This window comes from Drosophila montana, unplaced genomic scaffold (assembly GCF_035044405.1).
Source record: "Drosophila montana isolate Dmon_TW-CO22-7 unplaced genomic scaffold, ASM3504440v1 contig_2178_1, whole genome shotgun sequence".
Classification (NCBI taxonomy): Eukaryota; Metazoa; Arthropoda; class Insecta; order Diptera; family Drosophilidae; genus Drosophila; species Drosophila montana.
Genome location: NW_026997075.1, coordinates 2,879,175 through 2,901,875, shown reverse-complemented (window position 1 = coordinate 2,901,875; position 22,701 = coordinate 2,879,175). Strand labels below are relative to the sequence as shown.

General features: G+C 38.4%; 1 protein-coding gene across 4 annotated transcripts; it reads right to left on the bottom strand.

The window, feature by feature from the left end:
• Positions 1–709: 709 nt before the first annotated feature.
• LOC135427497 (uncharacterized) lies at positions 710–22,642 on the bottom strand. 4 transcript variants are annotated; one of them, XM_064681021.1, is made up of 10 exons: positions 22,500–22,642; positions 21,093–21,258; positions 6,240–6,964; positions 5,125–5,244; positions 4,834–4,914; positions 3,637–3,745; positions 3,307–3,566; positions 2,946–3,002; positions 1,690–1,954; positions 710–1,614 (listed from the first exon to the last, which is right to left on the bottom strand). In XM_064681021.1, exons 3-10 carry the CDS (start codon positions 6,874–6,876, stop codon positions 1,035–1,037), a joined length of 2,109 nt encoding a protein of 702 aa, XP_064537091.1. In that variant the 5' UTR covers positions 6,877–6,964; positions 21,093–21,258; positions 22,500–22,642; the 3' UTR covers positions 710–1,034. The 4 variants fall into 4 exon arrangements, with proteins under 4 accessions (XP_064537091.1, XP_064537092.1, XP_064537093.1 ...); XM_064681022.1 differs by lacking the exon at positions 2,946–3,002 and having other exon boundaries at positions 22,500–22,641; XM_064681023.1 differs by lacking the exon at positions 4,834–4,914 and having other exon boundaries at positions 22,500–22,641.
• Between the last annotated feature and the right edge of the window lie 59 nt (positions 22,643–22,701).

Sequence of the window (22,701 nt, the reverse complement as noted above, 5' to 3'; positions counted from 1 at the left end):
GAAATATCAAATCAAGTAAAAAATAACTATTATTTTAAACAGGCGCTCGCTAAACTGCATTTATAAATGTCCTACATATTTGCGCCCCAACAAAATAGTCGTTTTATAACACTGGCTACACCGTTATTTAAATTTCAACTTAAATAGTTTGGGTTTTTCTTAGAAAAACTTAGGGCATTTCGCTGACTCGATGTCTTGCTGCATGATTAAAATGCCAAAAACATGATATTTTGAAAATCGTAGTGCAAGCTTAAGTACTATATGTATGCAACACATGCATCGCTATAAAAGTAAGCGATGTATCGAAATGAGAATATGCGAGCAACAGTGGCAACGCTATGATGACAGCGGGCCAGACTGTTTTATATTAAGTAGATTTCATTTGCGCGGCAAATTTAAAGTTAGAATCTCCAGACCGAGCCAGTTCTCGTGGAGCTCTGTTCACAACGTTATTATAAAGATTGCTAAGTGCAATGCATCAATTTATATGGAAACTCATTAGTTTTAAAATGCATTTTCTTTCGCGCAGTGAACATTTGAAAACGGGCTAAAGAGATCAGATCGCATACAGATCAAACTCGTGGCTTACGGTTGCAACATTAAATTGCAGTATTTATTAATTTTAATATATATATGTATGTATATACATAAATAAAAATATATTTTGGTATATACGTTATGTGCCTGTGTCATACATTTTGTATAAATGTATATGATATATATATGCATATTATTATTTATGTATATGTATGTAGTACAAAAGCATAACAAATAAATAACAAGAAATTATTCAATACATATTACTTTTACATATGCATGTATAAGGTATTAGGAAAACGCATACATTTTGGTCTACTTTGAGGGGCCGCCAGCTAATAACCGGGGTCCGATTTTGGTTAATAACGCACAGAGAACAAAATAAAACGTTTGATAAATACATTGCAGGAATTTAAACAATAAAAAAAAAAAAAATTATTTGAAAGTGTAAAATCATAGCTTAATGCATTGAGTGCTAGATGTATGCAGGCCGAGCCTTAAACATTTGTTGGCGCATCCATGCCACAGATGACGGACTTGACCACTGCAGCCGCTGAGAGCGAGGCATAGTTCTGCCATTTGCGCGTCGACATGCCATCCTTGTAGTCGGAGATGCCCTTGACCAGAATGAAGCTCTCCCGGCAGTTGCCGATGATGCTGTCCAGCACACTGCTCATCTCCACATCGGTGGCGAGCAGTCCGAATTTACGGGCAAACTGGGTGCGCAGATCGTCGTTTCGCACCAAATCTCTGCCAGAGCCAATGGGTCCCAGGTGCAGGCGCAGCCGCGTCACGCCGTTAATCTCATCTGCCGCAATTGGATGGGCCACCTCGATGACCTCATTGTTGCCAATGTTCATGAATAGTTTATCCGTTTTGGCGTCCGGCCTTCCAAAGTCGCTTTCCGTCTTTTGGGCGAGTGATTGCTGTGCATCGCCCAGATATGTTTCCCATGGGCGTTTTAGCTCCATGTTCGCCTGCAGGCTCTCCGCAATCTGCTGCAGCGAATCGTTGACAGGGAAATATGTTTTAACATCTTCGCCGCTCTTGTACACATACACGTAGGGCTTCTCCTTGCTGCACATATTACGAATGATAAACGATTAGAGAAATTAGATTTGGCTGCCTTTTTGGGTATTGAATTGGACGCACCTGTTGATCAGCGCACGCTGCTTGTCCACATACGAGATGACCACGTCGCCCAGTCGCACGTGCTTCTTGTAGTCCGTGTAGTGCGGCACGCCGCCAGCCACGCCCACAATGAAAACATAGTCAACCTTTTGGAATGTGCCCAGCAATCTGGTTGTCGTATTGCCCGTCGCCGTCATCGCCTCCCGCGTGCTGCCCACCGACGGCAGCTTTGTGCTCACTATCCGATGTGCTCCAATATTGCCCAGGGTATACACATTCGATTCGCCTGTGGTGCAGATCCACAATGGTAACGGAATATAGAAACAACAACAAAATAATTAGCTGTGCTGGCTTTACAGGCATGGATACAGCATGTGGGCAACTATGTACACGTTTCTGTGTGTGTGTGTGTGTGTGTGTGTTCGTGTGAATGTGTGTGTGTGGGTGTGAATGAAGTGGTTTGTGCTGTGGCATCTGTGACTGTCCCTTAGGCTATGGACTGTGTGTTTGTTGTGGCTCATGTGCGTGACGAAAACAATCAGCAATGATAGCTTTGCAGCTAGAGTAAAAAGTTAATGTTTAACCCATTGGCCCGCAGTCTTACAACTGATGATAAACCAAAACACCTTAAAGTTAACAACAACAACAACCACAACAATTATAATAATAAACAATAAGCAACGCTGACGCAACATCAACAATAATAAAGCACAAGGTCAAGTTCACAAATAATTCGCAAATGTTTTTGCACCGTTCCGGAAAGAGCTCGATTAAACTTTATAGATATTACGTACTTATAGATTATACATTATAGTTATATATATCAAAGTTTTTTAATCGCAATTATTGTCTATTATGTTCCATATTAAGTTTCTCTTCTCTTTTGCGTAAGCTTTTATTTTGAAAGTGTTTTTAAGATCTCTGAAAGTTAAGATGCTTTAGCAGAATTGCAATATATTAAATACCTTAAATACTGAATAATAAATAAAATAATGTAAATGTCCTGCATAAGCCTATACCCAAACCTATGTAAACCAAAATGCAATTAACAGTTCTGGATAACATCGCTGTAATTTACTTAACAGCGCCCTGTTAAATGCCTAAAACAGAGCTCACTTTTACATTAGGTTTTTACCTTATTAATATCTGGACACATATATAGAGACCTTTTAAATTGGTGGCAAATTGACTTTCAGAAATTGATGTGAACTTGACCCTGGACACAGATAACATTAATTTTATATGGCTATGTAAATTGAAGGCGACGGGGTGCTTACCAAATCTGCGTTTCTTTTTTGATTTTCTGAGTGAGTTCGTTAGATTGGGATCGGAATCTGTTATATATATTTGTACATATATATATTGATTTTGCGTTCGAGAAGTAATTAATTAATTGATTAATAATTTTGCGGTACCGGTTGTGGGCGGAAGGAGAGGGGCAAGCAAACAATATGCAAATGCATTCAGCATTCGTTTTTTTTTTTTTTTGATCATGTGAATGTTTGGTAAACCGTAACAGTTAGAGTACAAGAGAGCAACGGTAAAGAGAACGAGAGGGGGAGAGATGAGAGAGAAAAAAGAGAGAGTTAACGCATTCCGTTGCGAGCACTAAGCATTTTTGCCTGTGGCGCCACCTACCGACTGTGGTATAGCGGACAAATGTCTCCTTATTCTCCAACATGGCGTCCACGGCCAGCTTCTCACAATACTGCGCCGTTATTATGGCAATCGTGGGCTGCTTATTCGAGGCTATCGTCGGCATCTGCTTGACCACCTTAATCTCCTTATCCTCGTGATGGATGCGCGTGTAGGCATTGTACTCCATCGACTTGATGAGGCCGCGCTCCTGTAGCGATTGGATGACCAACAGCACATCCTGTTCGCTCCAGCCATAGTCCCTATCGAGCGAGAGAGAGAGAGGGAGATGGGTTAGGCATGTTTTGCTAAAATGGATTTAGAGGTACTTACTTGGCCAAATCCTCGGGCGAAACGGGATTCGGATAAGCCTGCTCAATGAGTTCAAGCACCTTCTCCTGTGTCAACGGTGGAGATTCAAATTGTGATTCCTCCAGGGAAACTGTTGGCGCCCAGCGAGAGGAAGAGAGAGAGAAGAGGATACAAGGTTTTTTTTTTAAATACTTTTACTTGAGTCTCTCGAGTGGCGTTAATGATTACATTTTGTTGAGGGGCGGCTGGCAGGCGACAGATGCTACATTTACAATGGGCGTGGTTAAGGCAAGGGTTAGCACACGGTGTTGGCTGCGTTTAAACTCTTTAGCAGCATTAACTTAATTGTAGGCACCAGACAAATTGGACACTTAAGTTCCTACTCACGGTGTCTATGAACGGGCATGAGTGGGCGTGGCAGTATGCTGCCCCAGCATTGAAGGCAATGCACCCGCTGAACAGTGCAAAACAGTTTGAAAGCCACTGGCAAGCAAAAGTTTGGGGAGCAGCTGGGGGCAATGTACCCGAGACAGCTTTAAGGCAAGTGTGAAACAACAGCAAGCGGGGAATAGCTGAATATACAAAACACTTCCAGTTTGAATGCCACTGGTAAGCAACAGTTTGAGCGGCATCTAAGGGCAATGTGCCCAAAACAGTTTGAAGGCTAGTGTGAAACAACAGCAAGCGGGGAATAGCTGCAGTCAATGCTACACAACAGTTGGAGAGTCAGTTGTCTACAGTTTGATAGCAACTAGGCTCATTAATTGTTATTAAAGAATTTATTTTTTTAGTATTGTTTATATATTTTGTACAAAAACTCAGTGCGTTTTGTTATTCTATTTTAATTCCATAGACAAAGTGCGTGCATTAGTAAAACGAACGAACGAACGAACGAACGAACAGGAAACAGGAAAACAAACGATAAACAGAACAACAAAACAAAAGAAAACAGCCACAAGAAGAAAACGCTCGACAAGGCAATGAACAAAAAAAAAACAGTTGTTTTGTTATTTAGCTTTGTTTTTTTTTTTTTGTTATGCTTTTGGTTTCGCTTTTGCTTTTCAAGCTGGCCGCCCGGATGGGTTTGGGGCTGGCTGCCTGGCGAGGATTAGTTGGCATTTAAAGCAGCCGCAGCAGCAGCGGATCACTTGCGGCGAGCGCTCAGCTGTTCAGTGTACATGTCCAGCCAAATGGCCTTCATCAGATTGTCGCCATCACCTGTTTTCTTCTGCGCCAGCAGCGCCTCCTCGAACTTGCGATTGCAGTCCCCGTAGCAGTAGATGATGTAGCCATCGCGCGCTGCGCACACGCCAAATGCCCCGAATACATATACACACACATATATGTATATGTATATATATGTATATCAAAGACACCAGATGTCAGATCAAGATAGAGAGAGAGAAAATATACACACAGGCGAATAAAGTGAAAGAGAGAGAGAGGGAAAGAGAGAGAGCCAAAAACAAAAGAAAAGTAAGAGGAGAATTTGCTGCAAAGTTAACTTACGTGGACGTGACGGAGGCGCCGATGTCTCCTCCAAAATGCGCAGCTCGATCTCTATGGACTGTATCTCGGAGTAGCCATGCTGCAACAGCTTCATTATCTTCTTGATAAACCCAACATAATCTGCAATATGTACATGCGATCAGCTTACGTATACACACACACACATAGATATCATCCAATTGCTGCTCGCTTTAGTTTTATGACCTAATTAAAATTTTTCGTGCAGCGCGTAATTCTTCGCATTAATTTCCATTCGACTTGAATGAACAAATTTTAATTGAATTCTAGAAAGATGAGCATATCTCTTTTTTTATAGTTTTCTAAATACTCATTTTATCATCAAATAGCACCAAATTTGAATAAACTTACAACTTTACTATTGTTTTTTAAGTTTTAAAATTACAAAATAAATGGAAAATATCTTTCGATAATAAATGAAGCCCGGAGTTTAAGCCAGCTTATTAAATATTTGAAAAATGGAAACGTTGCCAAAATCAATATGGCAATTATCATTTTTTATGGAATTTCCTACAAGCTTGGAATAAGCTTGAAAAGTCAGTTTTGAACATGAAAATTAAGTTTTCAAACTATAGAATTGTTTGAAATCGGATATTTGGGCAGGCATAGAAGAAAATAAATTTAAATATTCTATTTTATTATAAACAAAAAATGTCTTTAAAAAAACCCATTAAAGGACCCACCGATATCACTTTATTATTTCAAATTTTCTTGGTTTAGATAAAATGACAAACAAACAAAATCATTAAGGTAATGAGAAAATTGTAGTAAAAAAATTAGTGAAAACTAAGAGCTCAATTTGTAAAAAGAAGTTGTAGTTGAATTTCACAAACTTTTAAATAGGTAAACAAAATTTATGAGTATTTGGAGAATATTGTTTATCAAAAACCAAATTGTTTTTCATTTTTGTTTGTTAATAATTCTCGGACCTCGAGCCAGCTTAGAGCTTATACATATATTCCTTCTCTTTATGGATATATCGCTTCTATCTCTAATGAAAAAGTTCTAGAAAGTATGTAGAAACTTAATTAGACGCACAACTGAAGCGAGTTTGTGTTAGATAGATATAGCTATAGATTGATCTCTAGTATGTTTACCTCTGGGAAAGTCCTGTGGACTGACAAGCTCCTTGAAAAAGTCCTGGGCAATGTGCGCCTGTTTCTCATCGTTTGTCAGCCAATCCCGAAACCAGAATCTCAGCGTGCGCGACTCCTGCGAATGTTTGCCCGTATTGGCGCTGACAAGGAATACCCGAAACTCGAGCGAGAGGGCGGCCGCTTTGCTGGCGCTCTTCTGGCCGGCGACGGTGTCCTTGTTGATGATAATGCCCGTATGATCCCCGCCAGCGACATGGACACGATCGTTGATCTCATCGACGAGCTTCCGTTCGATGAGTATAACGGTGCTGTTGGCCGTTTTGCCACGTGGCGTCATCACGACCTGCTCTGTGCGCGGCGGCGTCTGACTCCTGCGGACGGCGTTGCTGTTCTGAGGAGTCGCCGTGCTCTGATTTTGGTCTAGGCTCTGGCTCTGGCTCTGCCGCTGACTCCAATCGCCTGCCGCTGCCACTGCGACACTTTTATTGCTGTTGTAACTGTTGTTATAATTGTTGTTGTTGTTGTTGCTGTTGGCGGTGCCATTCGGCAGGGCGCCATTGCCATTTGGCTGAGACTTGTTCGGCTTGGGCGGCGGCGGCGGTGGCGCCATCTGTGTCTGACTTCTGCGCCCTGACATATTTCCCGATGCGCCTAGCGATAACTCTTGTTATTCTTATTGGGGGCTTCCACTTTTTTCGGGCGGCCTTGAGAGCCCGGCGTGTTGTCTGTAATGAAGGTACGAAAGTACAAGTAAGTTTTTGTGTATTTTTAGATGACATGGCCTAGCTTCAGTATACATATATTCGTGTCTTCGCATTTGTATTTCACATTTCCATATCCGATTTCAGCCCGGTTTCTTCTCTGTCTCTCTGTCTGTCTGTCTATTTGGGCGTCTGTCGTGCGCGCGCTTTGGCAACGCGCCAAACAAATTTCGTATTCATAAATAATTGGTGTCATAAATTTCGTGCCCTCTGCCGGTGGCGCCTGCCACCTCCTACTCCTCATCTTCCACCTTCTCCTTCTCCTCCTTGTGCAACCTCATCCTCCTACTCCTCCATCCTTCTGCTGCAAACTCCTCCTACTCTTCCTCCTCCTGCTGCACGCTACTCTTCCTCCAGCTGCTGCAGCCACCACAACCACCACCACCACCACCGCCGCCGCCTTCAACAACCACCTGGCAGGCGACCCAGTGACTTGCTTTTTGCCAAAACACAACATAAACACAAAACAGAAGCCAAGAAAATCAATAAGAATATTGTTACGCCAAGTGCATAGCTGAGCACAAGACTAAATACCACCACCCATACGCCACCCCTCCCACCACCCCCTCTTCCCAAGGGAAGTCGCCACCCTCAAACGGCATGCAAGCAATTAAAGGCAGAGCCCGTCCCGCTTTCCGGCCAAATGTCACCAAAAGTTTTTTGAACCCGTTAGCACGGACGCGGGCACAAGCTGCCCTCAGCGAGGGGGTTGGCTTGCTTGGGGCGCGTGCCAACAGAAATTTGCATAAGGCAAGTAAACAAAAGTCAGTTGCAGGGTCCTGAAAGGGACAGCAAAGTCAGCCAGGAAGCCAAAGGCGAATGAACCAAAAGCGAAAACAAAGCAGTCGCAACTTGGAGTCCACACTAATTCAGAATTCCAAGCCAGAAAGAACACCTAAATACCCTTGATCCCCATGTCATGTATGTATGTATGTATGTATATGTATTTATCAGATCTCAGTCAACAAACTGTTAAGCAATATAATATTTAATTATGTGGACATTTGTCAAAAGAGAATACTCTTTTACATATTGATATACATGTATATATATATATATATATAAGCGTGTTTATAGGTTTGCAATGATGAATTGATTGTTGAACATTTTTATGTATTTCTGTATGTGTGAATGTACCTATATACATAGATGCCAATAATACACTATTCATATTTATATATATATATACATTTATACACCCACATATACATACACACACACACACACACACACATATATATATATATATATGCATACACACAAAAATGAAGGTAATTAGACTTCCGACAGAACTGTTAACACAGCACTTATAATCAACGCCTGAAAATCTTTAGGGCTTACTTGAATTTATGAGAATCGCAGAGTAAAGCGAGATTTAAAAATACGTTTTATTAAAGTTTAGAGCGCAGCGAAAATTAACTTACTGGTTGGTGTAAGAGCTCAAACATACACACATACTTATGTACATACAAGTATATGTCACATACAAACATATGTACATACATTTATATATATATGCATATGTACATATGTACATACATACTTAAATGCATTTAAGCATATATTTATTTGCACATAAATATATATGCACACAGAGCTACATACATGCAAATGTATATGCACAAACATGAGCACATACATACATGTATACACACATAGATACACCCATATATACATAGGCATACACACTAACATGCCCATATATATTTCCATACACACCCACACAAGCTCACACACTTGCATACACACACGCACTCACCCACACACACATCCACACTCACATACATGAACTTGCATAATACTTACATGCAAAGCATGAAGACTTGTAGTTCTTACATAAATTTATGAGAATCGTATAGTGGGGCGATACCAAAAATACGTGTATTTTTTTTTAATATTGAGCGCAAAAGTTAACTCGGACAATGCAGTTTTTGAGTTGTCGAAACGAAACTTTGCATTGATCCAACTTTTTGTTGCAGGGAGTACATATGTCGAAATCGGCCGGATCGGACCGGTATATCATGTTGCTGCCATTGAAAAAATCGTTCGAAAATGGAGTTATCGTATGAAAATCTTTGTAAGGAGGTTTTCTTTGTCATTATTTATTATTTAGCATATAGCTCTATAGGAAAAATCGGTCAGATCATGACCAAATCTCCTAACATAGTTGCAATCCCGTAACAAATCGCAGTTATATGACTTCCATAGGAACAATCGGTTGAAAACGAAACAATTTTTGACATATTTCAGTCTTTAATTAAGCGTCATTTACAATTATATAGACGGTTTGTAAATGTGTATGTGGCGAAATTGTATCATCAAGTTCCTACGGTCGTAACCCACGGGACTCATGGGATATAATCTGCATTTTGTCATCATCATCATCATCTACATCGTTGTCATTGTCATCATTATCGCTCGTTCGTTAGCTCGGCAGAGGCCCAACCCACTTAATTAGATTAAAGAGCATCTCCCCTGGCGCAGCTGCTGATGTGATGCCATCGTCAAAAACAACAAAAAAGCAAAAACAAAAAAGGAAAAGGGTGCACTCGAATTTCATGGCCGGAAATTATTTGCCGTCTGCAATTTCAATTAAAAAAAACTGTGCGTACAGTTTGGCAGACACTGGCAAAGGGGCAATCCAAAGCCCAGAGCACAAGCACAAGCCCAAGCCCAAGCCCAAGCCCACGAGCCGTGCCCAGCCCTCGGATACCCTAGTCAAGCATCTCGCCAACCCACCCCAAAATGCGAGTGCATTTCTTCACATCCGTTTGCGACTTTTGCAATCAATATAAGAAGAAGAAGAAGAAGAAGCAGCAGCAGCAAAAAGAAAAACTAAAGCATTTAAGGTAAAAGCAAACATTCCGTAAGATATGCATATAGTACGCCGATCTTATGAGGCGTTGTCGACGTCTTTCGAAATGAAATTGAAATTCCAATGCCAAGTGCTTGGCGAAGCGTAACGTTAACATTATATATAGGGCAGGGGCTGGAGTGGAGGGGCGACGAGGGTTATGTTGTTTCTGTCCCTCCTCCCCCCCCCCCCCTTCGCCCGCCATGGTAGAAGGAGTTATGGGTGAGCGCATTGTGACGTGTTGTCTAACCGGCGACCCATTACATTTCATTACTGGACAAAGGGGGGTTGGCGAGCGGAGGCAGTTACATTTCCGTTTGCCATACCCTGTAAAAGTTTGCCATACCCCACGCAGTTCGATGCAAGAAGAGCGCACAGCCAAAGCAGCCAGAGTTTTGCACTTATAATTCTCAATTGGTTCAAGCAACTTTCCAGACAAGGCAAAGCAATATGAAATCGAAAATTTTAAATTGAATTAAACAAACTATTTTATCAGACATAGTACTTATGTTTGCATTCAAGACACACACAAATAAAGGGTATACTGACGTCAGACTGTGTGTACATACATATATATATTTGTGTGGTCGGTCGGCCGAGTGCCACGCCCGTTGCCCACACAACAGGCCCCCATGAAAGCGGTAAGGTGACTATTTGCAAAACATTTCGCTGCGGGCTGCCCGAGTGGGCGATGGAGGCCAAAGTCACAGCCAGAGTCAAAACTGAAGCCAAAACCGCACGACTGAAAACATCTCTCGACGCCTATTAGTTGCGGTTTCCTGTTGCTTGTGGGCGCCGATCTGGCCCAGAGCTAAGGCCGAGACGAAAGACGAATCGTTCAATTTCTACCACGTTTGGAAAACTGAGGACTTTGAATGAACATAGCTGAAACAGTGCTTGGCTGTTCGGGTTAATAGAGGCAGCCTCTTGGTTGACTGTGATTCAAAATGAGCGGAGAGAGGGATGGGGGGGATCGATAAATTATCGCTATCGATAACTAGGTGGATGAAAGTTCGAAAGCTGGCGATAACATTTTGCGAAACTTGATTCTTCTATCATAATCGATAACTTCCCCTAGAAATTTAGTTATATTATCGATTTAGATAATCGATAGGTATTAAAGTGCGAGCGATAACTTTAATTACTAGGCTAACTTTATGTATTATTCTAATTTATGCATTTTTTAGCACTACTTTTATTTAATCGACAGGTTAGCTTAGCAATAAGTTGGATTTATTTATATAAAAGCTTACTTGAGGAAAATACTTAAAAATATAAAGCTAAACACATTTCAAACCAAAAGCATTTTCTTTTTTGGGGTTTCGCACGAACAGCAAAACCGAAATTTCGTGAAATTTTCTTATCGCCGATAATGAATATGCAAACGAACCGCTGTTTTTGAGTTCAAATACATAAAAAAAAAATTATATAAAATAGCTATATGCATATCTAAACTATTTAATGTACATACGTATTTATTTGTGTACTGTATGCATAAAGTGTTTGGGAACGGCCTTTGCAAAATTCAAGTAAAAAACCACTAGAGGATTTAACGAGCGAGTTCAAAAGCAGCCGAAAATGTTTATAAACAAACAAATTAACTTCAAGTATTCGGCGAACAAATTCTATTTCAGAGTAAAATGAATTAAGCAAATAAAAAAAGGCAGCTAAAAAAATAAATAAGTTTCTCTGAATTGCCTTGCAACAAGAAGACGCCACAACAAAAAATAATAAATATGTAAACATGAATATATCTATCTTTATATATATAAGTATATGTTAATCCAGACTGACTTGTGGGTGATCAACGCACGGAATTTTGGAAAATTCTACCCGCAACTGTGCAAAATTGGAGGAAATTGGTTGCCTGAAACTTTTGTTGTTTATCATTCGATCGACCCAAAACTGTTTTTGAAAGAACTTTGTTAAGTTTTAGAAAATCCACATATTCTGAATGGGAAATGAATGGGTCATGGGTTCAAGCTCATTCCCGAGACTCTACATTATAAAAGAATAAAGTTACAATTTGAAACATGTGCTTCAAGGTAGATTTAAATGTCACAAGGGCGGGAAATTAATGGAACAGGAAAGTCAAAAACTTGTCGCGAACAAAGCCGGGTAATACCCGCCAGTGTATACATATATATATACACAATATAAATATGTAGGTACACAGATTTAGATGTGGCAAGCAAACAAAAAAGAGGCCGCAACGCTTGCCACACTTGCTCAATCAGCCAGCCAGATGGTGGGGAACGTTTGTTGGAACTTTGTAGTTGGATCAGGAATGGGTGGCCGGAGACGGGAGGCAGAGGCGGACAAAGTCAGCCATAGCTGACCACCCACACTATATGCTCCGGACGACGTGATCTGCCCCGCATCTGACTGTGCCACAAGGGGCGCTGCTCTTATCGGCTGCTTTGTTTGCATGCCTGCAACAACAACGTCTGTTAATTACCCATAAAACGTTCAATCGCGCTCACCGCCCCCTTTGTCGCAGTCCCCGCCCCCGTCACCTAGGCAAACATGACTCATTTGTTGTCCCCAGCAAAAACTGCGATTACAATGTGCACACACAGCTCTGTCTCTCTCCCTATATATATATGTATATAAAATATAGGTTTAACTATATAGAGCTTGTTCATTTATGGCCACAAATCGGCTGAAAATTAAAGTTCGTGTCACGTTCGCCTCGCCTTGGCTAATTACACTAAACAAATTAACTGAAATTATGCGGCAATTAGTTGACTTTACTCTTGACAAACAACAACAACAACATTTCTTATTGTTCTATTATTTCAAATACAAAAAAAAGCATGGGAATATTTTGATTCATTTGTCTCAAGATTAACTAAGCAGTCAACTTTTGTGTTGTTAAGGTAGCTGCTCTCTACATTTTCTGTAAACATTTTCATAAATAAATAAATAATGTTATATATTTTGAAGAAATATTTTTATTTTATATATATTTTTTATTTTTAAAAATATTTATGTTTCTATTTTTGATAACATTTATATTTACATTTTTATTTTTTCTTAAATATTTACAATATATACAAACATATTTAGATTTATTTTTTCTTTTAAAAGTGTTATATTTTCAAAAACATTTATAAGTAGTTATATTTTTAAAAATAATTAAGTTTGTATATATATTTTTCAAAATAATTGAATTATTATATTTTTCAAAATAATTGAATTATTATATTTATAAAAATAATTCTTTTTTTTTTAAGTATTTATATTTTTCACATGAAATGAAAAAATATCGCAACACTTGATACAGTGTTCGCTCGTTAATTAGAGCTGTCCGAAATTAGAACGGAAGCATTTAATGCATTGGACTGCATTTAAAATAATTATATTATATATAACGAACATTTCTATTTTGTTTATTTTTTATTAAACGCTTTTGCAAAGCAATTTTGTGCTTTTGAAAATCAAAAAATGAACAATAAAGAAATTGTACGCTTTTTGACATTTCCAATCTCTGGGCTCTGACAGATCATGACCTCGTTCGAGCAGCCTGAATAACCCATCTTTGGTATATTATATAAACATAATATAAAACGCGAGGTATCAAAAGCAGATCTAAGCAATCTAGTTTTAAGAATTGGTAAGCTGCACATAAAATTTAAATTCCTCAACATTAATATAGCCTTGTTTTAAATATAATAAATTAATTTATAGCTTATTCGATTCCGGAAAAGATCTGCAACTTCTTTGCTTCAATATTATGTCATAAAATTATATAAAGGCCTTTTGAAGAGCAGGAAGATTTTTTAGCGAGAGACAAATCAGTTAAAATCCAGCAACAATTTTCAAATTTTAAATAGGCAACCAAATTCAAACTCTTGTCCTATTATTTATAAATTTAAAATAACTGGAATTAAAGAGCTCAAAATTGTGGCCTAATTAAGAAAATTCTAATGAAATTTTTTAGTAGCTAGATCTACATAAATTCAGAGAAAAGCCCTTCTATAAACTAAATAGTCGCATTTTATGGAAAAACGTTCTTGACTCTTGACAACCTTCAAAAATATTCGGTTAGGTTTTTTATTTTGTTGCCTATCAAAGCAAGTCTTGAGCTGATTTTCCAGAAACGACTCTAGACGCAGCTTTTCGAGGTTAAATCCTCAATACATTTTATCACGTTGACAACTCGTTTGGCTGATAAACAGAAAACAGCAAAAAATATGCGAAAAGAACAGAAGAAAACAAAACAAAAACAAAACATATCGAACAAGAAAACCAGAACACAATGTGAACGAGTTTTATAGATAAAATATGAGTAAGAACTGAGCCTCAATTCAATTGGGGGCGCTGTCGTCATCTTTTGGGGGCCCATTTGGGTATATTGCGCAACTGATTCAGGCTCTGGCTCTGGGTCTGATGTGGTCAGCTATTTATTCTCGAATCTGATTCTGAATCCGAGTCTATTGCTGGAGCATGAATGAGTAAGCGCATAGCGCGGGTCGCCAGCTAAATGAAATTGAATGCCAGCCCAGGCCAGGCCAGATCCAGATCCAGATTTCGAGGTGGCGAACTTTTCATTAGCATATCGCCGCACACTACGTGGCGCCGACTCGAACATAGATTCAATTAACCAAACGTGCAAACATGCTCCAAGTGCTCCCCGTATTCAAATGTGCAAATTTAACGTGCACACGCTCACCCGTTCCCCTCCCCCAACCATTCGAATGTCGATATAAAGCGATTCACAATTGCGATTCGTCGTGGTTAAAGTTCACGGGCAATTTGGCAGAAACAAAGGTCGCCTTTGAAGGCCTTGCCCCTGGACAAACGGATCGTCAACTGAGCACTTTAATCAACTGGTATAATTTATTTTATAGGCAAAGTGCAATTCTAAATTGCAAATGAGTAGCCTCTCCGTTATTATTTAGTTGAGTGCACTAATATGGAGCACAAGGCTGTAAACTGGGCTAGAATCAAAACGGATCGAGTTGGGCAGAAAGCAGTTTCATTATAGATCCGCATTCTGATATCGCCTAAGCGATAAACTGGCGATAATCCGATACAACATTCAATAGAGTTCAGATGAGTCGATAATAAGGCGATCAAAAAGGCAAACCTAGGCGAATAAAAAGTAGAAGTCAGCTTTTTCCTAACCCGAACATGATCTATTTGTTTTCAATAATAATCTTAATATAATGCACCATTACGTATTCTCAATTCCAAACAAAAGGATCATATCTATATAGAGATCGATATTCAGAAGCTACGTTATCTTCTTAATGTTAAATCTTGATAGATTGGTTTCTATTCATTGGTACAATTAAACATTTCTCTTCGTTTCATTCACAACTCGCATTTAACTCTTCTCTGTTATCGCATGCTCTTGTTAACATTCCTTCTGTTACATAGCAGATGTCTAACATTTTATCGACTGTTACAGGCTTTCATCACTATCTCTATATGGGAGAGTTACCAGCCCTGCGTCTATGAAGATCCAAATGTATTCGTATTCAAATTTGATTTTCGAAATCTTAATTTTTGAAGCACTTATTCATTTCCTGTATGTCAAATATTAAAGATGCGAATCTGGGCCGCCAAGTCGACAGCCTGTCTAGAGATCCGCCCGATAAACTCTTGCGCAAATTGAGCCATGTGCCGAAAATATATTTATGAGTGTTTGGATAGCCAGGCGGCAGGCAGTATTAATACGTATTTTTCTAACGCCAGACACCTCCGAGTTTTAGTTTCCGATGCGTTGAGATTCATTTTATTTCGTTGTTGTTGTCTGTGTTTTTGCCACGCCAAATTGACTCGATTGAGTTTAAAATGCGGCGCACATGGAACTTGTTCAGCATTTTTCTTAATTTTGTTGTGTATTTTCTTTTAAATTTTTTTGTATTTATAAATTTTAGGCGCAAAGCCAAACAAACTTGACACGAACCGAGTTGAGTGGGCGACAGATCATGTTGATGATCATAATGGACGAAAGAACATAATAATGTTCCCCATGTTCTGGACAATAGTTAGCAGCGATTGCTGTAATAGTTTGCATTTTGTTTCTTCCAAGTTCTATTGGGGCAAGCGCATTTCATCACAAAATTGTTGGCGAATGCGTCATCTGGACAGATGGCCCGAGTTCTCTCAATTAGTCCACGCAGCGGATCAATAAAATTGCTTCAAATGCAATTATTTACCCATTTACCCATCCATTCCAGCAGCGGAGCCTATGTAGGAATTTGACACACTTTGCGTGGGCCTCACTTGAAAGCCAAATGCAAGAAGCCGCCCCCTAAATACATTGCCCCCCCCCCTCTCTGCGCCTGTGTACTCAAAAACTATGAAAATAAGCTGTAGGCGACGGAAAGATGCTCTGTAAAGTCACGCTCATAGTTAATAAGGTCAAGATTTTGAAATCCACCTAAAAGTGTGAAAGATGAGTGGAAAATGTTCTTCAACGGACTGGCTATAAACTCTTTTGAAAATATCTAGCTAAAACTCGTGTTTAAATGTCGTTTAAAGTTCTCAAAGCTCTGTATTTTAAATTTACTGATGAATTCATCATCGCGTGTGAAAAATGGGTGAAAGGGAAAAACACCAGGAGGCAGTAGAGTCGAGTAATATCAACAGCTAATACAAATGAGTTCATTCATTTGAAAAACATCTAATCTAATCTGTTAAATAGACTTCTTTAACATATTTATTAGCAGCTGTTTCAGGAAATGGCATTATGTTGGGCTAGAGAATAAATATATTGTTGACACTATAGGGTATTAGGAAAACGTCACGTTTTCGTGTCTAGAAAATGTTCTTGAATTTAACCGACAAATATTAACTCTATTCAGACCCCCCTGACCATTTCGGGCTGCCCAGCGGCCTGCACTTTGCTGATGGTTCTCATGCATGCGATGCGTTTTCTGGGTCTGATCCATAAATCAGACGTTAGACGACTTGGCAAATGGTCGGCACGACAGTTTTATGACCACAACAAACTGGGCCAAATGGCACACACACGGCACAGTCATGGAAACCAACCCCACCGGGCTAATAAGGGATTATTCTTCTTGCCTGGATACAATATATCTTACTCTGCATGCTCTTGTTGTGGCCGCAGCCAACGGGCCATATTGTGACCCACTTAATGATGCCGGGGGCGGCAAATTGAATTGATGCACATTACTTGAATATAGGCCTACAATTGGGCTAGGCGAAGTGATCATAACAAATGTATTTTGCGAATTTATTTGCTATTTATGATGGTGCTATAACCACTTGGGAATTATAAGAACTCATAGAAATGCACTCTAAATGAATTCGAAAAGCGCATGAATATTTTAGATATATACAGAAAACTGTCTGAACTGATTGACTGACGGATTTTTGAAATGTGTTCAGGAACTTGCCAAAGTCCTGTCTACAACGTGCTTTAACCTCACAAAGCGTAAAAACCTGGATGAAAGTAACTTTCTAGCTCCTACGATTTGAGCTGTGCATTGATTGTCAATCATTTAGTCAGTCAGTCAGTCAATTACACACTTTTATATGTTTTAACATATCTGTAAGGAACTTGCCAAAGTCCTGTCTTCAATATGCTCTCACCTCACAAAGGGTAACCAGCTTAAAGAAAGTAACTGTGCACTGATTGTCAATCAATCATTCAGTCAGTCAGTCAATCATTCACTTTTATATGTGTTAACATATCTGAAAGGAACTTGCCAACCTCTAACCTCACAAAGGGTAACCATATTGAAGAATATAACTTTTTATCGCCTACGGTTTGAGCTGTGCACTGATTGTCAATCAGTCAGTCAGTCCGTCAATCACACAACTTTGTATGTGTTAACACATATCTTTAAGACAGTTCCCATGGCAATTACTTGAGGAATTTCAAACTTTTGCCCAACAACTTTCAACGGATGACGCCTCTTCGCCCGGCTCCAGTTCCTCGCGCTCCAGACGCCGACCTACACAGCCTGACGGGCTGCTAATCTGAAATTGCAATTGATTGTCGCCACGCAAATGAGGTTAGACTCACAACCACACACACACACACACACACACACACACACACACAATCACACACATATGCACATAATTCCATATCAATTTACAGCAATTGCGGCACACGCATCCCTCTCCGCCGTCTCCTCACTCAACATGTAAAATTGTAACAAAAAAAAGAAAAACAAGAAGGAAAAGTAACAGCGAAAATAAGGCAAAAAAAAAGAGAAGGAAAAAAATATACAGTTCAAATTATTTTTAAAGCACAGTCGACGCAATTGGCCGAACGTTTCCAAGTTGAATGAACCGCACACGGCCCAAAAAAAAGTACTTATTTCAAATTTGGTGTAAAGGTGTCGAAAAAAATAAATATCATGCAGATGTACATACAAAATATACAGGTATAAAATCTCTAGACAGATTTGAAAGTATATTCGAATATATTAAAAAAATAGATATATGTAGATTATATAAAATTAAAAAATAAAAATAAATATAAAAAAAATATATACTATATATAGGTATAAATAAGTCCGATTTTTGTTAATTGTCATAGACAAAGATGACAAAAACGGAGGTTCTTGAACCGAACCGCTGCCATCTCGGGATGCCAATTTATTTTTTACTACTAGCTGAACCTTAAATGCATATTTTCTATGCTTCTTCTGGACGCCATCGACCTTAAAGAGCATATATATTCTTATACAGCATCAATAGCCGTGTCGATGTAGTCATATCTATCTGTCTGTCTGCCCACCGGAACGGAGCACTATATTATACAGGAATGATCGGTCGAAAACTAAGTTCTCTCAGATTCTCCAAGCTATCCAAATCAAACTTGGCATTTACCTTGTTTTACCAAGCTAAACATATATGGGCCAAATCTTATGAGCATGGGATTTATGATTTATATGTATATATGGTATATTAATACGAGTACATCAATCTCATATAGATCCATAGGAAAAATCATTCCTAAAATGATTTCTGTATGGAAACATTTCATGTTTTCCAATATATCACCAATATATTTAATTACAAGTTTCACAATACCCCCCACATATCTGCAAGGGTATTTAATCTTCGACGTGCCATTATAGAGTTTTTTTCTTGAATTTAAAATAAACAAACTTTTGGGGAAGACTCTGACTCAAGTCTAAAATCTATGCATTTATCTGACTCTCAAATTTATCTGGGCTTTCAAATTTAACTTTAAAATTAAACAGTTTCAATATAATTTTGAAAATAGCTGCAAACCAAGGCGAAAAGCAAAAACTGGGTCCAAGGAAATGGAATAGAAATTTGACAAATGTTTCCTATAGGCAGAGAATCGGTTCGTAACGATATTTTTCTTTGGTTTCAGCCCTGTTCGAAAAACCCAAATCCAATTTTAAGCCCTTTAAAAGATCTGGAATATTTCGAAACATATCTGAAGCGGCGCTTGCCAAGTTACCGAGTTAATAAGAATTAGCTTAAGATTATATCATCAGGTAAAAACTTGTGAAAACTGAAAACAATTTGACTAAGATATCCGGCAGATTGTATTACGGACATAAGATTAGAGATCTATTTGTTGTTTTACATTTGCAATCACTTTCTTTTTCCTTGGCTTTCATCTCTGGTTCATTTCTTTCTGCTTTTTCTGGTCAAATCAATCTGTTTAGCTCAACTTCTCCACTTTCATTGTTTTCGCCTAACCAACTATTCAAACTTGTCAGATTCGCATTCAATTCGGGTTTTATCTATTTCCACTGATTCTATTAACACTCGGGTTGCCTTTTAAGACGCATGATATATTTGCAGACTCATTAAATCATTGGAGGCCTTATCTGCAATATTTCCCGCTTGTACAGAATTTTTATTAGAATTCATCAATTCTGTTTAATTTGTTGTATATCTAGAAATGATTTTTTACTATACTTTTCTCTGCTTAAAGTTCTTAAAAATTAACGAAAATACTTCTTTAAGCTCGAAAAAGTATAGCCATAATTTGTCCGGCTGCAGATGTCCGCCCAAGAGAAGCTGTTCACTTGTAGAGTTTTCACTTTACTTAAAATTGATAACTAATACTTATTACTTGATACTTTTTGCATAATACCTATGACTAATACTTATCACTTAATGCTTTTTACCTAATACTTATTAGTTGAGTTAATTAAATAAAGAATTTTTCGAAATAATTTCTTCATAATATTTGGACAAAATATCTTAGTAAAAGTCTTGTATAAAAGTCTATTTATATACATATTTCCCTTATAATTTCGTAAGAACTTCGTAGGAAAGAAAAAAGTTCTCCATCATATTGCAAATGTATAGATATGCAAAGTTATATCCAACTGATCTGACTTAAGCACATATCGTATATACTATCGTATATACTATCGTATATACTATCGTATATACTATCGTATATATTATCGTAAATTGCTCAGAATTTTAACAGCTGAAAATTTTTCATTGCAACGGATTTACTTAATCAAAAATTGTGTTAAACAAGCAAAGCTTAATTTGATTTATCTTTTTTTTTATTTTCTTTTATTTTTTGTGGCAAAATTTGTTGCTTTTTTGCGGCTGTTTCTGTTTAAATTGCACGCAAAATGAGATCATGCAGCTCGTTTCGGTAGTTCTCTCCATGAAATAAAATTTGTTAGTTGTTTTTCCAAAAACGTTCGAATTTTAAATGCAGGTCAAAATTTGTGTACACATAAATTCATATATACACACATGTGTACACACATACTTATGCATATTAATTGCTGGGCTTAATAATAGAGACAGGCGGAAATTCATTTTAATAGTTTTGCATTCGACAAAAAAAATTAAATGAAATAAACATTTATATTTATTCATATTCTGGATATTACTACGTAGAAAATGTCGATTAAATCTAAGTGCGCGTTTAAAAACGCTAGCGTTTTCTATGCGATCTGTCAGCGTCGCATTAAGCTGTTGATAAACAGCATAAGCTCACCTTGAAGTACTTATATATACACATACACATATAAACATATGTATGTAGTTGAGCGCTGGATTTACCGTTTAAAATTTATGTTAAAAACGCGCGCGTTTTTTTTTACAGCGAACGAATCGCTCAGCATTTGAACGCTTATGGCATATAATTATAAGTGATATAATTAATTGTTACTTTTACTTGAAGTGAAAGCTTAACTGATTGTGGGTGACCCCCCCTCCCTCCGTACAGGGCCATTCCCTTCTTTTCCGTGATCACATACCCTCAGAAAAAAAAAACCACGTTCAACTCACCTGTTGCTGTTTATTGTTGTTGTTCTTTTTGTTTGTTGTTGCTGCTGTGCTTATTATTGTTGTTGTTTTTGATCTTTTTTTTGCAACCGGTTATACTGAGTTGTTTTTTGTTTTTTTTTTGCTGGAACTCGTCTAATTTGTACTTTAATAAATCCACTGCTATGCTCTAAAATGTATACAAATAAAAACGGACAGCTTGTAAATTGCTCAAACCAACAAAATTAAACATTTTTTTTGTAATGTCATTGAACAAAAAGAGAGAGAAAATAAAAGAAAAAGTTGCTGTTGAAGTCTTAAGACGGTACGCTGTTCACAGTTAGCGGAAAGATGCGATTCGCAAATTGGGACATTCGAAAATATCGATTTTTGCAATTTGTGGGGGCGGATCGATTTGCCAAATTGGGTTGAATCTCCAGAGCACTCGACAGACAGCCGGGTATTGCACAACACTGGCAAAGCTCGTTTGCACTTAATGAACAGGGTATAAAAAGTGCCATAAATGGACAACTACAACTTTGAGCACATTGCGCACCTTTTTCGTACTGCAGCATGTGTATGTGTGCGTGTGCGTGTCTTTGTGTCTGTTTATGTATCTACATATTTGTATCTTATCTTATCGTGTGCCTTGAGCAATTTCTCATTATCAGCTGATAAGAACGACGGCTGTGCTTTACAATCGATCGTTGTAGTTGAAAATATTTGTTGTAGTTGTTGCTGTTGTTGTTGTTGCTGTTATTGTTTGTTAATATGCCGGAAACAATGCTTGTAACTTTAGTCATATATTTTAACCTGGGCCCAGAATTTTGGCATGAGCTCATGACTAAAGTTTCACTTCGAAATAGCAGCTGACGTCATGGCCTCCAGCATTGAACTTGATCAGCAAACCAATTGTGAGTTCGTGAGTTGATCGAAGCGGGATTTGGCGCAGCATTAGAAGATGATGATTCATGAAATAAATGCATACATATGTATATACGGCATATACGTACATACTATATATAGTTAAGTAAATGAGCAGCGCGCGTGCTTATGATCGGCATTGGCCAATGACGTCATTGCGAAACAAACAAAAGGGTTGCACTTGAATTATTTTGAATTTTTTTTTTATTTATCAAAAACAAAAAACGTCTAAACGTCGAACCTGAAAACCAGCTAAGCGAGCAGCTGGTTTACCTTCAGAGCTCGGTATTCAAATTGGAACAATTGTACAGTGTCAGTGCACGTATAGACACATACACACACACATACAGGAATAGTACACTTGGAAATATTGCACGAAAACAAAAACAAAAACAGAATACAAACAGCACGCACACACGAATTACATCTGTGTATGTGTGCGAGTGTGTGTGGTCGTGTGTGCGTATTAAATTACGCATGCATGCGTCTATTTTTAATAAATTTTACCGTTGTTTACGTCCTGTTGCGCGCGTCACTTACAATGTAAATACAGAACGCGCGTAAAATGCCGGCTAAAAGACGTACACAAAACAAAAGCTCGCACTCAAACCACGTCCGACTCGCTCAATGAATTTTTTTCGACTGAATTAACGCTGCCAATATCGGCCGTGCTCATGTATCGATAGGCATACAAGAATATGTTGTGGTA